Genomic DNA, 17,365 nt, shown 5'->3' with positions numbered 1-17,365 from the left:
GATTGCATTGTCAAGAGTCTGATAATCAGACAGACGTATCCCTTGTGTCGCTGTGCGATGCCTCCATAATTAATTGTTTACAGCATTGCGATTTCAGACATGATAGTTTCCTCCAGAAAAAAAATCATATCTTTTATTCTCCAAAATTGCTGCCATATTCTGTTGCTTTTGCAGCGATGAAGCAAATCACATAATTAGTGATTTCTTCGCCTTTTCTGGAATGTCATATTCTACGACAAGATAACTTTGTACAGAGAAAGGGTGAGTATCGACGAATGTGTGCATCGTGTTTAGTCACTCAGTCAGCTGCCTGTAATGTATAGCATACTTGACAACTTCATAAAAGGAGACGACAATCCCAACTGAAGGGCCAGCTCGACCAACACGCGGACCAATTCCCATAAACAGCCCCTTCATTCCTCCATCCCTGTTCCTTCCAAAAGGATTCAATAAAGGCCATGAATGGTTTAAAACATAAATCTCTCGAACATATATACTCCACAAATATGATGTGACTAATGCCTTATGCTTAACTCTTAGCCACATACCTCCAAATCTCAAGTAAAGTTTGTCTTGTTGTCATCTTCAATGCTCTTGTAGGATCCTTCTGCAAAAAGACAAGTGTCAAAGAAATAACAGGTGAAGTTATAACTTCTCTTTTCTTTTCTTTTATTTGGTGCTCTGTGGAATGGGCTACATCTTGCACTATTTCTTTTGGAACAATGACTACGCTGGAGTTATAAATTCAGGTGAGACTTGTTTTGAGAATAACCTCTATCTGTCGTCGGGTTTTTGCCACATCTAGTGGACATGTAGCAGCAGCTGCAAAACTTCCTGCAACAAAACCAGCTGAGAAATTGGCCCCAAGAACAGTGGCAACACTAGGTTCATCACCTACCAGACCAAGAATTCTGCGCCTTATCTGCAAAAAGGGGCAGAAGCCACATGAAGTTATATACACCTGCTGATGACGGGCACAAAAGAAACTTAAGAGTAAGTCATTATAAATTACTGGCTCAAGAGTTGACCAACAGATTGCAGAAAAAGGAACATCACGAGCAAGTTGAGCTCCAAGGCCAGTCCACAAGATGCGATAACTTTGTACTGTCATGAAAGATAAGAAAATTTCATGAGTACATTATCTGGAATCTGGAAGGCACCAAATCCAATGGTTTTAGATATGGGAAAGTAGAGAACTGAATCAAACTGTAAGAATTAAGTTAGGCGTTTCTCACGGTTCTGAAGGGGGTTTGTACTATTGACAGGGTTTATGGCCCCAGTCAGCGTCCCCCATACTCCCGGAAGCTTAACACCAGCTTGATTTTGCTTGAAGGCCTACATTTAGAGAAGTGCACAGTGAGAGAACTTCAATGAGGGAAAGAAGTTATATTCCAGTTAGGAGATAGGTAGTCAATATTGAAGGGCAATTCATCAGAAATAGAAAACAGACCATTTACATAAAATATAAAGATCAAATAACACTTGTACACACACAGACACACACACACACACACACACACACTCATTAGGTTAGTATTGACACCGTCAATCATTATTCTCTTGTCTGATTTTTATCTATTTATTGGTCTTCAGAATGCTAATATTATCAATTGACCAAGCCAAGAATAAAGTAGGACATCAGTGTACAACGTCAGATACCTGCATGCGTGTCCTTGCCAGTTCAATAGGGTAACAAGAGATACAGGCCAGTGATCGTGCTAATGAGCCAGCAACTAATGGGACATATGGTGTTAAATTTGGTGCATTCTGAGTTGTGAACTCTTCCATCAAATTGCGGAAAATATCATAACAAGGCATGTAGATTCCCACCTGATTGAACAATAAAAACCAATAAGTACCATATTCCCCAGCAAAGTGCATAGTATTTTGCACCACCGCAAAACAACAGATAAATATAGAGCAAGTAATCAATAAGGTGAAAGAGGAAATTCTTGGTAGTAGAGAGGTAGAGCAACTTACAGTTGGTATGGCCAATGTTAAGCTTGCATTGGTTCCTCTCCAGAGTTTCCAAAATCCTTCCTGCACCGAAACATTCCTGTGAAACCTATATAGTATTATAATACTTTCCCACAGACTCAAAGGTAACAACCATATATAAACAAAATCTCCTATATAGGGACAACACAGCACATGGACAAGGCATTTTGGGAGTGTTAATTTCTTATACATGTACTATCAACAGTCAAACAACCACAAATTTACTTGTACCATACATTTAGATTATGCAATAATAACATAATAATCACCATAGGTAATGTCCACCATCAGGCACAATTAACATCCTATCTAAGGTTTTCATACAAACAACAGTTGCATACATTGTCTTAATATGTTTTCCCAGGTACGAAGTTTTAATGAAACCAAGGTTTTGCTCTAATCTATGACAAACAGATCCTTATGAGTGGAAGATTTACTATAGAATATTGCATAAGGACTCTTGGATAGCAATTGTTGCTATAGACAGTTGAATTTTAAAAACGAGGAAGACACCATCTAATACATAACTGGACCTAAATGACTGCTTTCGGGGACATAGAATTACTACATATAAATCAATATAGGTCCACACACCTGACGTATAACTTTCGACATCACATCCAGAGTTCCTTTATACTGGTTACATTCTGGTGGGCAGACACTCCTGGATCCAATTAGCGAAGGTGTACGTGGTGTAGATGATCTCAAATCTGGAAGCATCTAGAGACACACACATCAAAGCCAAAAACTAAGCCACATTAGTACAATGAACTATCCAACATGAAAGCAGCTAATCATGATTCCAGTAAAAACACTCAAAGCCTAAGTAAATATCAACCACTTTTGTTACAAATGATTCAGGATGCACTGGATGAAAAGTAACGCATTACTGGAATGCAAAACAGCTGCTTACATACCGTTTTTGCTTCAATGCAATGCGTACCGCATATCCCCTGGTAAGGAACTCCAGCAGCCTGAGCTTGTAATCTTGTCTGAAAGTAATATCAACACAAAATGCATAAAACACCAATCAATTTCTACAACAACAAACAACTTTATAAACATGCAAGTCTTAAAAAGACACCAACATTCAAAAGGGTAACTTCCAAAACAGCCAGAACACCCTTTAATCAATTCACACATCCAATCTTCCTATTGGGTTTCTCAACAAAATACATAACTCAATCACAAGGATTCAAAACATAATCAAAATGGGAAATTTGGACCAAAACATGAACAAAATGAACAAATGGGCACCATCCAAATGAATACAAAACCCAGAAAGGTTTGGAAAAAACCCACCTTGGCAACATCGAGAGGGTTCACAAGAATGGCAGAAACAACAGCAGCACCAGAAGCAGACAAAGCCCTCTCTCCAAAACTCAAGTTTGCATCAGGAATTGGAATAGCCTGGTTCTGTTTCTGCTTCTGGGTTTGTAGCTCTTTGGTTTCTCTAAAATTGGCATCAACTTTGGTGGCAGCTGTGCTCATCCACGAGGGAAGTCCCGGCCTTGAAGAAGCCACCATTGGCTTTGATCAACGTTCGTGTCTTTTTTTTGGGTGAAAAGCATGAGAGACTTTGTGTCGGGGACTTGGTGGGTTTAAGAGATTGAGAAGGAAACAGAGGAGGTTAAGGAAATGTTGGGTCGTGAATTTGGGGTTTCTAGAATTGAATATCATTCCGTGGGGAAGACGAGAAAGAGTGTCGTCATTGCGTATGTGGAAGTTGCAACGATTCGTGGCGTGGAGACGAGGGCGCCAAACAATTGGAGCTATCTCAGCTGTTGATGTGGGTGTCTACAAAATCATAAGACTTTTTTTGTGGTTCAGTAATGTGACCCGTCTTCATTTTTACTCTTTGAGAATGGTACAACCAGCGGAACCAGGATTGAAAAATGGGTAGGGCTGATTTTTGTTCAATTTTTTTTTTAGAAAATTAAATACCTAAAAAATATATGAATAATATGTTAATTACATGTAAAAAATTAGATGAATCAAATTTGAAAATGTCTCATTTCAAGTGTATGTCCTCAACGTATAAACCATTGCCAACCACATTTTTATTATGCTTCAATGAAGTTTTTTGTAGTAACATACATATGAAAACATAATTTGAGACTATTGGACTTCAAGTTCTTTCTTCTATTTTGCACCACTTAGTTCATAATCCTTATCTTCAGATGAGATCATATAACCAAGTAAACCAACCATCCATCTGATGAAGTGTTTTGAATCAAATTCAAGTACAGAAAAACATGCGTACCAATAAATTTGAGGTTTTCAGTTGAGCGCAATATGAAATCTAAGCATAAGCCTAAGTAAAAAAGAAGTCCCTTCAACAATCAAGCGCTAATTGCTGCTGAATAAAGAGGTTTTGCCTCTCGCATTTCAATCGCAAGTGACATTGGTATTGTATCGATCGTGGCTAAAGAAAGATAATGAGAACAAAATAGGGAGAAAATATAAATAAATTAAAATAGATTTTAGAGATAGAAAATAGGTAGACAAAGTTGTAAAGTATAAGAATATAGAAAAAATTTGAAAGGGAAAAAAAACTGGAAAGGAGAAAAAAGAAGAAAAAAGGAATGAAAAAAATGGATAGAGAATATAAATAATTAATATAGAATTTAGATTTTCTCAAAATTGTAAAGTAGAAGGATAGAGAAAAGTTTTTAAAAGGGAAAAAGAACTAAGAAAGAAGAGAAAGAAGAAAAAAAAATGGAATGAAAAATACAAAAAGTGGGGGGAGTGGGGAATCGAACCAAGAGTCATTGGGTAGGACTAGAATTGAGAATTGTAGTTAGTCAATTCAACCAACATAGACATTTGTTATTTTAACACATATACTAGTTAATATTTGTGGTTGTTTTTCGGTAGGACTATAGCCCCACCAGCCTTTCATGTGGTTCCGCCCCTAGGTACAAGTAGAACTTCTCGAGTAAAATCTCGCCTGACTGTCCACTGGTGATTTGAGAACTGATCGTGATTAAGTTTGTAGTGTCTTTTTTTGTAGGCATATGACATATTTATATGGAGCCACAGTCAAATCGAGACACTATCAAATTTAATGAAAACGAGATTCTTACTTGATTAAAATTCATTTGTTGTATTGTCAAAAGGAGCTTTGTTAATTGATAATGGAGTAAACTTACAAATTAAGGGTTACTAATGGTGACATCAACAAAGGTTGACGGCCTTATGCGGCTATAGAGGTCAGGACTCGGGGCTTATATGTACGTGCCTCCATTTCTATTTCGAACGTACCACAACATGCATATAAAATGGCAAGTCTAAGTTCCAAATTCTGATGATGTATAATTGTATAAAGAAGCAGAGCTTTCTGTATATATTGTATATCATAAGTCCATACATGAACAATTAGTATCTGTGAAAGTTAAAGAAATTCAAACAAGTCTCCAGAACAGTAAGTAAAGGAAAATTCAAATTCGAATCAGCCTCTAGCACAGAGTACATCTAGAGGACTCTTTGAGATGGTCAATACACTAGTGATACTTTTGCCTGCTCCTCTTGAAACAACAAATGGAATCATTTTTCTTGAGCTTGAGCATATCAATTTCTTGATATGATATGTTGCCATTGCAGACAGAGCTAGTTTCACTGCAATGCCAACTTTCTGTTGCCACTTCCATGGGATTAGCAATAACTTTCTCATGAAATTAGTAATGAGGGACCTTCTGCTGTGATGAGCACCAGAAGATTCAACATGTTTCTTCATTCTCTCTCTCAAATCCCAATCGAAAGGCTCACCATTTTCATGTCCGAAACATGCATTCAGTTCTGTTAGCACATCAAGTGCCCTTCCTTTATATTCCGTCACATTTGCTAATAGATTGAGTCTGCTTTCTTCCAAACTGTTGAATGCTGCATTCATATCCATCATCTTCCTAGAATCTAATCTCTGCAGATACGCAGCTCTAAGTGTGAGTATATATAAAATTCTCAACGTCTTTATGCATCACAATGTTTTAGCATGACTTGGGTTCCAAATTCCTATCTGTCAAATTGACTCATCACACCAATGATACAACTATATGAATTTGCATGCCTATATCTTTCTTTTGGTAAAATACAATCCTTAACATCTAAATCAAATCATCAACCCTAGCTTGGTTATTAGAAAGACCACTTGCAGGTCCAGATTTTGGACTATTCCATATCTTTTGGTTTCATAAACAACTCCTTAAAAGTGTGAGAATTCATAGGATTCGGAGATGAGCAATGAGGGTGTGCAAGACTAATACAAGATGTAAATTGGGAAATCCATAAAAAGTAGAAACAAGACAAGGAGGACAAAATAATGTAGATGAAGAACTTTACCTCCAAGAACAAGACCATGTTCTCAACTTCCTTCAATGAATTTCTAAAGGACACCAATCTCTTCCTCTCCTCAAATGGGACCTCTGCAGCAACATCACAGTAACCACCACCATGTTCTGAACAGAAATTACAGAACCTGCTGCTACTGTTTGTGTTTCCAATCTCATTGCTGATGAGCCTACCATATGAAAAACCCATCAATCAAATCCCACTTAGAATTCTTTTGATTTCAGTGTTCTTGTTATACTTGCCTTTACACACTCCCCAATTGAGATCTTCTCAGCCTTTCCTTTTCTCTTTGCTTGTGGTTGGGAGCTTGGAACCATGTGGAATATGATGAAGGTAGGCCTCTCCAGGTACTTTTATAGAGTTGGCATTTGGGTGTTACCACTTCCCACACAATTATACTGCTCACTCACTCCTTTTTCTTTAAATCTTTACTTCTTTCCAGTGTGTTTATTGTTCTTTCTTTAAGAAGAAGGCTTGTTTACAAACAGAGTGCCTTTGCTGTTCATGATCCCACTTCCTTCCACTCTCATCACATGGACTCATAAAGCTCACACCAGAAATTATCAAATGTTACCAATGTCACGACCCCGAAATTTCAAGTGTTAAACTCAAAATCGAAGTCATGAAAAACTCTAAAACAATCTCAAATGAATCGAAATCATCTCATAGTCACAGTGTATCGTAACTGAGTTCATAGTACATCTCATTTGATTTGATTATCACAAAACCAGTTTATAATTCAAGCATTATAACAAATGGAAATGTAAAATCTACTCAATCCTCACCACAAATAGAAATACTGAAACTTCGAAATCTTCAGAGTAGTCCGCCAATTCTGCTAATCCACATCTGCAGAACTATCTCATACACCATCGAAGATGTGCACCGGGATTGAAAACAGAAATCCGGTAAGCTTTGCAGCTCGTATGAGTAAAACAACGGTATAACACGCATAATAATACAAGAGCAAAATGCTGAAAATATTTAATTATATATGTACTCATGAGTCACATGACGGCCCATCTGGTTGTCCAATAATATCTGAAAATATAAGTGCTCATGAGAAATCGGGCAACCCATCTGTTTACCCAAATATATTTATAATAAGGGTACTCATGAGACCCAAGTACACATCTGTTACCCCTCATGCAGTACGCCGTCAGACATTGGGCAACCCAACTGTCACCCAACATCCAAAAATATGGGTACTCATAAGCAGGTAACTCATCTATTATCCCTCATGTAGTACACCGACAGATAGACTAGAGCTCTAACTGAATCGTAACTGTCGCCCGGCCAAGGCTAGGTTCCGACATGCCAACACGTCCGAAGACAAAAACATTTTAACATAACTCAAGTTAAAAACCACGTACAATACATTCTTCACATGTTATTGCACAAAAAGACATGCGTTTCATGCTTAAATAAAATAAATATCAGTGCTATAAATAAACTCATTTGGAAATAGAAATATGACAGTATGTAATATAGCAACTCATATATATATATATATTGATTTTACCATTTGTACACATACACAACCCATTATATCATATACATATCTGATCTTTTAAAATAAAGCTTAACTATGAATCACAACCAAGAGTATACTCGTCATAGTGAGATTTACTCACCTTATTTTCCTGAGCGTAATTTCCACAATATCGAAAGTAAATCTTTTACTTGTTTTGTCGATCACCTAGCTGTATAAAAAGTGGTTAGAAACGTTACGTAGAACCTCAAATGCCAAATCAGTTCTACTGTTACCGATCAGCAATTTACGATGTTTACGTAATTACTGTTCACGTATTACTGTTCATGTACATATTGTTTACGTATTACTATTCCTATATGTACTGTTTATGTATTACTGTTCATGTACGTACTGTTTATGTATTATTGTTCCAGTAAATACTAAACACTGATTTACCTTTCAGAAATTACTTTTATAATTGTTGTACGTAAATTACTTTTTACATTTTACTGTACGTAAATTACTTTTATATTTACTGTACATAATTACTTTTTACATTTACCGTAAAGAAATCACTTTTTACAAAAATTATTGTTTGAAAAATATTGTTCACCAGCAGCAACCCGTGGCGCTCACACGCCGCCCACAGTAGCAGCGCATGGAGCTCACGCGCCGCTCAAACCAGCGCACGTGGCTTGCCCACCACCGCCCAAAACCCTTTCCTTCCTTCTCCCCCTCCCTTCCACGGCCTAATGTCATCTCTAGCCTCTCTCACTCTCCCTAGGCGGCGGTACGTACTCCTCCACCTCCTCCTCCGATTCTCCACAAAATCTCCACAAATCTCATGCAATCACTCATATCTTTCAATTTAAAGTATTTTTGTACCTATGTGGAGCTCTAGAATGGCCGGGAGTCGCCGGAGGAGCTCGAGATGCCGGCGGAGTCGATTTTTCGGGGAGGATGTGTTGCGGCTTGAATAGAGTCCCAAATCAATCGTAGAAGGTGTCAGAGTGTGAGGAGCGGTGGAGAGGGACAATCGCCGAGTGCTTGCATCGCCGTAGGCGGAGTTTGGACGGCGGCGGAATCGCAGGAGTCTCGGGTTTCGGGCAAGTTTCACGGCTGCGAGGGGAGGTGTGTCGAGCTCGAGGGTTGCTGTTGTGGACCGTGCGAAGCTTTTGAGGTAAGCGGTGAGGGCCACGGAGGTCGGAGTCGTGGAGATCGACGGCGAAGGTGAAGGGGAAGGAGAGAGAGAGAGAGAGAGAGAGAGAGAGAGAGAGAGAGGGAGGAAAGGTTGCGGGAGAGAGAGAAAGAAATGAGGGTTTCTGTTTTTGGAAACCCTAGTTTCCAAAAATTCACTTTTATACTTTTTCCAAAATCGGAAACTAACTTCCGTCGCTAATAACTTTCACATACGATGTCCGATTAGAACGCGTGATGTGTCCACGAAATCGTATCGACGTGCTCTACAACTTTCGTGAATGAAGTTTTTAGAAACGAGCAACGGAGTAAAAGTCGACTCCCGCGTCGCGGAAACGTAACGTTTTTTTCAATTTAGATTTCCGAAGACGGTTCTGTTTTCGATTTGACATCATCGTGAAGCGAAAAATGCGATTTATTAAATTACCAAGTTTATTCAATTCTAAGAATTCATACAAATTGAATCCAAGAAATCGGGTTATTACAACCAACATTTGTTTCTTCACATAATAATTTAACTGCTCAGTAAGGATTCTCTTCCGGTTGTAAATAATCATACATATCTTAATGGATCTCCCTCAGATAAGAAGATGAAATATACATACAATTGGAGCCAAGTCAACTACAACACAAGGCCAACTACACTTAGATACACACCATTGCTCATGTAGCTTGTTGTGTTGCATCACCATTAACAGTGGCTGGTGTTAAAAGTTTCAAGGACATGTTGAGTTTTCCCAGATTTTGCAGCATGAAATTCTAGAATATTGACTAAATTCACAGGGCAAAAACACAATTTTCCGAGCTTTGGAGTTTGATTCTTATCAATTAACTCATACAAATAGTTCTTAAATTAAGCAAAGAAATATCATGCATGAGAAATTGAGAATCATGTTGAAAACTAAATGATGATGATATGAAAAAACTAGAACACCCTGGACTAGTGTTTGAGCTGCTGGACATGGTTGATGAGCAAAGTTCATGAATATTTTTGACTTTAAAGTTTCAGAAAGCTAAAAAGAACAATAAAACTAAGAGAAGGTCATCAGTGGCTTCAAGCACCCAAAGATCTCATGCAAATCTCAATCTTTGTTCCTGTGGTAGGTTAGAATTAGAATCAATGTTTAAAAAGACACGCCTCATTAAAGGAGAGTCAAGTTCGTCTCAAGGCTCCATTTGTAAGGCTTTTTAATTACACGAAAGGCGTCGTCTTTGACTCACCTCGGTGCGCCTTTCACTCTATAGCACATCTTGGGATGAATCGTATACTATTGTAGACGTGTATCCAACAGTTCTTAGTGATGAATGGAGAAGAAATTGGAATAATAGAATTGCAATTTATGTGTTTGTTAATTTAAAATGTATGAATTTAAGGTATTTTTATTATTTATTTGAATTAACCTATTTTTTATCCATATTTACTTATTTATTTTACTAAAATTTAAATATTTATAAAACACAAAAGGCTTCGCCTCGGCGCCTTAAGGCTAGGCTTGAGGTTTTAGACTTGAGAACTGTTTAAAACCGTTAGAACCGCACCGAAATGGTCGATTCGATTCGATTCTAAAAAAATTACTAACCCTAGATGAACCGCACCGAAACAACTGATTTGATTCGATTCTGGTTCCTATTTTTTAAAAATAATTTTGGAATCGTTAGAACCGAGTATTCACAACTATATAAGAAAAACCCTTAAAAGAAACATCTTTCGTTGCCGCATCCCTCATCACTTTATTTTCTTTACTTCTTAGACTCATACTAATCACTATATAAACTATAAAAAAACTATTTGTTTTGCCTTACACTTTGACTTCCTCTATTATTCTGTTACTCCCTAATATCCAAATTATCCTCTATTTTTGTTTTTCGATTTCGGTTCCAGTTTCGAAAAAAAAAGTATTTTGGTACAGGTCCCAAGCCTACTCAAGGCTTCTAAGGCTTGAGACATCGACAAAACGCCTCATCTCACGCCTTCGCCCTTTTAAACATTGATTAGAGCTACACCCTACATGTTGTGATATTCAAAATGCTGAATGATAATTGGATAACATTTCATATGACCACTGCAAATGGTGCCTTTTCTTTTTAAGCTCACTCTCCCATGATGCTTCAGATTTTCTGTCCCACTTGTAATGCCTGGCTCTCTGGCCTCACTCTCCATTGTTAATCACTTAATCACATGAACTTTTGGGGTAAAAAAGATATCAGTATGACTTGTATTTTGTGGTATCTTGAATATTAATCTCATTTTTCTTGATTTCTTTTCTTCACTTTGATCAAATTTTGGAGATTGTGTCCACCTTAACTCCTTTCAATTTCTTTTCGTTTGTTGATGACAAATTTTTTCCCCACCCAGCTTTGTTTGCATACATCTACGCCTAAAGCTCGCTCCGAATAACTTGCTTGTAATTATTTAAGCTCCCAATAACTTGTATGTACAATTAATGTGTGAATCTACAGCATTGGAATATTACTTTCGTATATATATATATATATATATGGCACTCACAATAACTAAAAGATTTAATTTCTTTATATGATCTAACTAACTGCAACTATTTGGCCTGACATTACGAAACAGTAGTGCTACAATCTCCACAAATTGCTTATGAACTTCTTCAAATGTACCTGAATCACAGAAGAGAGCACTGATTTGCTTAAATGCTAGAGACAATCCCATACAAATCAGAACCACAATTGAGCAATTATGTACAAAGCTTGACAAGATCTTATATTTCTGTTATCACATGGCATTTGATCCTAATCTCTGGTTCTTAAATTCAAAGCTCCAGCCACACCAAACCAGTATGGTCTTGAACTCCAAGAAGAAAAGCATCAAGAAATTCAACTGGGTACAATAAGGACCACAATGTGTACTGGGAAATGATGAAGAAGAAGAAGAAGAAGAAAAAGAAGAAGATATGATTTGATCTCTTCCTTTCCTTGTACCCAACACTTCGACATTGATATCACAGAGATTGAAGCTCCTCATAAATGATCTGCCATGGCTCTGCTTCTGTGCTATGCTTTTTAGGGCAAGCAAAGACTGGAAGACTCTGTCACCTCTGCTTCTTATGGCAGTAGAGCACTAGCTAGGGACCAGCCCAGAACCAGACATAAACTTCAACATTTTGGAGGCTGCATCATTTCCTCCTCTTTGACTTTGACCTCCTCCTAGTAAATTTGAAGTGTTTGTTTGTTTGTTTTTATTTTGATTTTCTTAAGACCCGAGTGTTGTAATATCAATTTTAAAACTCTCAACTATAAGGACTAATTTGTAGTTGGGAAGTATTGTCGAAACACATCTTTCATCTGGCTATTTGTGGATTGAATTTAGATTAAAGAGTTTTCGATCTTGACACCCAACCACTAGGTCACTTGTTTCGTTGCAGTTGATGTTTAGTTTTGTTTTTTTTTTTTCTCAGGGAAGTACATTGAAATGTATTATGAATTATGTCATCCTTCCTCAGACTTGAGGTCCAAGCAACTCCTTAAAGCTAAATACATAATAAAGACCTTAGTCCCCAAGTTTTAGTTATTTGATTAAAGTACCAAATTTTTGTTTTGTTGGGACAAAAGGGACCCAAATATATATATATATATATTTTTTTTTGGCAAGAGGACCCAAATATAATTTAGAGGACCCAATTCTCCAGATATTGGTTCAGAAAGCAAGCTTTGCAAGTCGCAACTGGGTTTAGTACTTTGATGAGTTAAAATACACTCGTTACCAACAGTAAAAGCAGGAATTTGACTGCTGGCCGGAGATTGAAGAAATTCAGGGAAATGACCTGAAAAGAAAGCTTGACAATGTGTGTGGGATTGCCCAGGAAAAAAGAGATGGCGTAGTGCCTAGAGGGGCCTAGTTTGATGTATGACCATCCTACAATGTCACCCTTTCCAAGATGGTGTATGGAGAATCGTTGTGTGTATTGTTTCTAGGTTTTTGGCGCATGGCAACTGGCATAGAGGTTAACATCATTGTTACACAGAGACCCCAATATGAGTCAATGACACATTGCTGACGTGGTACTGATGTTCTTCTCAAATCACTCAGAAATCACTCTCACCTGTGTCATGACAATGGAAGATCTACACATTGATGTTGTGAAGTGGGATCGGTAAGTTGAAAATATTTTTAAGAACACAATTTAATAAAAATTATAATATACATCAATATATTCTATACATCTCATATCTAATGGTTGATATTGTTTTGTGAGTGGTGTCAAAAAAATAATATTCGTTGTCAACCGTCTCATGTGAGATATATAACATACATTGATGTATAGTAGAGTAACACTACAAAAAAACTTAGTAAAAGGCACATTGAAGCCACATTTAGGGGAATTTGTGAAATTTTAGGGGATTGGCCACATAGGTATTAGGCACATTGTAGCCACATTTAAATGTGTCTAAATGTTAAGTTTTTTTGTAGTGTAACCCCTTAATTAGAGCCTGTAAGTACGATTTGCAAGTCTTTAAAGTCAAACTGTTAATTTTATTACGTGTGTAATATTTGTTAACCAAAATATTTGGTACTCAGAATGCCGAATCCCTCGAGATAGAATTGTTAAATTAGCACAAGAATAGTTAATCCACCTGCCTAATAGATCACATGAAGGAGTCCAACATCCAACAAAATAGGATCACACTTGAAATCATATTCATTCCTAAACACTTTCAAAACAGAAATTTACAGAGGTGGATTAATATTAGAGATTTCGGTAGATACTAACATGGACTACTGATCATCTATGTCAAAACTCCGATTATGACGCCATTATTCACTCAGAAACCACCACATTGGTCTTGAAAGAAATCCTCCACATTCCATTTACATGACCTGAAATCCCCGACGGAATCCAGCGAAATGTCGGACAAGTCGTCTCGTAACACTGACTCCGGCACCATGTTCATTTCCTCCACCAGAATCGGCTCTGAAACACCGAAAAATATAGCTTCACTAGGACTGATCACACCATCAAAGAAACCACAGTCTTTAACGAGATGGGACTCGTCTTGCTCCTTCGAAACAGGTCTCCACTGGTTTTTACCGCCGCTGAGAACAGAGGTCGGGGAGCGAAGGCTCTGACACTCTTTCCCAGAATCATACTGGCCAATGACAACGGTGTGATCAGTTGAACTGGACGGAGAACAAGAAGGAGAATCAGGTTCGGAAACAACGAGGAGTTTAGGAGGGGGAGGAGGAGGAGGGATGATGTTCGTGAGAGCGTTATGTCCTTTCATGGCAATGGCGGCCATGTCGTACGCCAGAGCTGCCTCCTCCGCCGTGTCGAACGTTCCAAGCCAAACACGGGTTTTCTTAAACGGGTCACGAATCTCGGCGGCCCATTTTCCCCAAGGCCGCTGCCGTACGCCTCGGAATTTCTTCTTCTCGTCCGGCAAAGTCGACTTGGACTTTTGCCTCTGATTCCTGGACAGAATCTCCCTGACAACCTCGGACTCCTCCTCGATTCTCACCTCGTTGATGACCCTTCTTGTCACTCGTTGTGGTCGGTCTTGTCGTTCTTCGTCGTCGCTGGACGTGTCGGTCGCGTCCTCGTCGGTAACGGAAATCCGGACAATTCTGGGGAGTCCAGAGTTGCACAAATGCTTGACAAGCTTGTTGGTGAAGGTTCGTTTCTCTGTGAACTTTGTTGGGTAGTTTGAATCCATGGAGATGAAAGATGGAATGAAATTTGAAGGAGAAAGGGAGCCGAGTTTGAGGGAGAAGATGGCTGGTTAGTTGTTACCGGAAGTAGATGGAGGACTGAAACTGACGAAGCATTAAGAGAGAAAAAGTAAAAGGGGGAGGAATAAATAAAGGAGGAGATTTTGAACGAGGAAGAAGAACTCTCGAGAGTATATATGAGAGAGGGAGCAGAGACGTCAAAATGGGAAGGAATCACTGTTTTATAGGAGGATCTCAGCAGCCTCTCCAACATTTTCGATTTGTTCCTTTTCTTTTTCTCAACTGAAACACTACTAAATGCATTTTTTTTTCTTTTTAGAAAATTATCATATTTTCATTTACCGTAACAAAATACGGAAAACACACACTAAAATGTACATTTCACATGTTGTAATATACTCCCTCCGTGTTTTAATATAAGTCGTTTTAAGAGTTTTCACACCGATTAAGAAACAATTCTAATGACAATGTAACCATTATTTAAGGCTTCATTGCTCTTAATTACTACTCATCACTTTTCTATTTTGCATGTGCCTTATTACTATTATTTACTTCACCAAACTTTTTCACATTCTTTATAATTATTGCAGCAATCCAACCTGAAATTCAAACACCTATTTCAAATCTAATGAAAATTGCTGAGAGAAATATTTCAACTCAAAATTTTTCATGTATCAAAACTTTCAAGTTTCAAAATGGAGCTAAAACTGAAATTACATAACTTCATTTGCCTATATAAGAAGACAAATCAAAGAGTAGAATACTCTCAAATACTAATAAAAAAAGGATGGTGGTAGTGAAATATCTTTAAAAAAGAGAGTAGTAATTATAAGTAGTTGGAAAGATAAATTGTTGATAATATAGCACGTAATTAGAAGTAGTAATTAATGAGAATTGATACAAATTCTCACAATGAAATTTATCCATCTCATTATTGTGGTTTAAGGATAAATCAAGAAATACTATGGAGTAAAAGTTAAAACGACTTATATATTGAATCAAAAATCAAAACTTAAAACGACTTATATTAAAAAACGGAGGGAGTATAAGATTTCATACAGTGGCATTGAAATAACCAACTATTTATACTTGTAGATCCGGTCATGACTATTTATACTTACAGCAACTCAATAAATTATCCCAAAAAAATTTATCTATTGCTTGGCAACCAAGTACTCGACTCTCGTTCTATCTTTCCGTTGTAGCAAACAAGTCGATCCACCTTAAACAATATTTTCCCACAATTTGAGATACCTACCAAACATAGATTCATTCGCCAACTATAGTGGAATAATTTATGGAAAATACTTCTGTCCATACCAGTATGGATGCACACATCCATACCCTCTCTTATTTTTATACTTGTAGTAGTGTGATTCCATAATGTTAACGGTTCAAAATTTTAAACAATCAATGAAGATCATCTATGTAAAATATGAATTGAAACAAAAATCGTTTGCTAAGTCAATTACATCAAACAAATGAACGGTAATTGTAAAAATTAATAGTCTCATAATCAGTCTTCTGTTTGTTTGATACAATTAGTTATACAAACGATATTTGTTTAAATTAGTTTTTTACAAAAGTGATTTTTATTGATTAACAAAACTTTTGAACGGTTAAAATTTTATATTCACACTACCAAATGTATAGAAATAAGAGAAGTTTGAACGCACACGTCTATACTGGTATGAATACAAATACTTAATTTAGAGCTCTTGTTGTTGCTTGGTCTCCAAGTATCTTAGTAAATTCATATATTTAGTTTCCCGAAACGGCAGGTTTCATTTCCTGTTCTCATCTCAATATGGTTAGGACTAAACCGCAACGAATTCTCTTGTTATTTTTTTTGGCATAATTGGAGACTAGTTCGTTTAGATCAGCTTTGGCCGACACAAAGGCAGCCAAGACCAGGTTTAATGCTGACGAATTATTTTACAGAAGTAAATCAATAACATTTTGAAGAATGAAGATACTGGGGGTCCAAAATTGCCAAATAAAATGTTGTCAAAGAAACTGCATACTTTCTGTTCTTGCTTTCAATTGTTCCTGTCACTAACTTCCCTTTCGAGGCTGTCACTATTGCTCAATCACTATCCTATCAATTTCTTCCATAAATTAATGTGAAATTAATTTGAAAATGGTTTTTCCCTCGCAAGAATTAAAGGAAGAGCATAATTCCATATAGCACAAAAGGGGATTGTTTTTTTGCAGGCAAACCAGTTTGTCTGGTCTCCAAATGAGAAAGCGTTTTGAATGAGGATGGGAAAGTTGGCTCTTACCCATCTGCTTCAAGCATCAAAAATAAAATAAAACAATTCCAAAAAATTAATATCTCCTTGGAGATAAGAATTTAATATAGATTGGTAGTGTAGAAAGGACCATATGAGACTTGGAGAGCAAGCTTGGACAGGTGGGATACTTGATTTTACTGCCAGCTTAGTGACACAGAGGAGTCCAAAGGTAGTACAACTCTATCACTACACCTGTAAATTACTAAATTGAGTGGTGATGATGCAGAAGGTCAGGAAATATGTGGATGCAGACTGAAGATGATGAAATTTTACAGCAAGGACACTTTTTCACCAAGGAAATGAAGCTTGCATCACACTAAGAAGTAGGATAGAAAAGATAAGGCTCATGAATCACAATAA

The 17,365-nt window shown here is 37.3% G+C and overlaps 3 protein-coding genes across 3 annotated transcripts; all 3 read right to left on the bottom strand.

Annotated features, from left to right (window-relative positions):
• Nucleotides 1–113: 113 nt before the first annotated feature.
• LOC126803952 (mitochondrial carrier protein MTM1) lies at nt 114–3,851 on the bottom strand. The gene is made up of 10 exons (XM_050531692.1): nt 3,301–3,851; nt 2,916–2,990; nt 2,593–2,718; nt 1,981–2,040; nt 1,660–1,830; nt 1,236–1,335; nt 1,013–1,104; nt 773–922; nt 549–607; nt 114–427 (listed from the first exon to the last, which is right to left on the bottom strand). The coding sequence occupies exons 1-10, from the start codon at nt 3,523–3,525 to the stop codon at nt 295–297; spliced, it is 1,191 nt and encodes a 396-aa protein (XP_050387649.1). The 5' UTR covers nt 3,526–3,851; the 3' UTR covers nt 114–294.
• Nucleotides 3,852–5,449: 1,598 nt separating this feature from the next.
• On the bottom strand, nt 5,450–6,537 carry LOC126803654 (uncharacterized). Its single transcript, XM_050531424.1, has 2 exons — nt 6,337–6,537; nt 5,450–5,917 (listed from the first exon to the last, which is right to left on the bottom strand). The coding sequence occupies exons 1-2, from the start codon at nt 6,532–6,534 to the stop codon at nt 5,450–5,452; spliced, it is 666 nt and encodes a 221-aa protein (XP_050387381.1). The 5' UTR covers nt 6,535–6,537.
• A 7,211-nt stretch (nt 6,538–13,748) lies between these two features.
• LOC126803967 (ethylene-responsive transcription factor CRF5-like) lies at nt 13,749–14,760 on the bottom strand. The gene has a single exon (XM_050531708.1). The coding sequence runs from the start codon at nt 14,693–14,695 to the stop codon at nt 13,808–13,810; it is 888 nt and encodes a 295-aa protein (XP_050387665.1). The 5' UTR covers nt 14,696–14,760; the 3' UTR covers nt 13,749–13,807.
• Nucleotides 14,761–17,365: the final 2,605 nt, after the last annotated feature.

Source organism: Argentina anserina, chromosome 7 (genome assembly GCF_933775445.1).
Source record: "Argentina anserina chromosome 7, drPotAnse1.1, whole genome shotgun sequence".
Lineage (NCBI taxonomy): Eukaryota > Viridiplantae > Streptophyta > Magnoliopsida > Rosales > Rosaceae > Argentina > Argentina anserina.
Note: the sequence above shows the minus strand (reverse complement) of the source record. Positions and strands in the feature narration are given on the sequence as shown.

Bases quoted from the DNA above. Each gene is read 5' to 3' on its own strand.
- LOC126803952 (XM_050531692.1), bottom strand. From the start codon at position 3,525: ATGGTGGCTTCTTCAAGGCCGGGACTTCCCTCGTGGATGAGCACAGCT. The intron at 2,719-2,915 runs GTATGTAAGCAG...GTGTGTCTCTAG, and splicing joins ATTGCATTGAAGCAAAAACG to ATGCTTCCAGATTTGAGATC. The intron at 1,105-1,235 runs GTGAGAAACGCC...CTTTCATGACAG, and splicing joins TACAAACCCCCTTCAGAACC to TACAAAGTTATCGCATCTTG.
- LOC126803654 (XM_050531424.1), bottom strand. From the start codon at position 6,534: ATGGGTTTTTCATATGGTAGGCTCATCAGCAATGAGATTGGAAACACA. The intron at 5,918-6,336 runs GTAAAGTTCTTC...GCGTATCTGCAG, and splicing joins ACATGGTCTTGTTCTTGGAG to AGATTAGATTCTAGGAAGAT.
- LOC126803967 (XM_050531708.1), bottom strand. From the start codon at position 14,695: ATGGATTCAAACTACCCAACAAAGTTCACAGAGAAACGAACCTTCACC.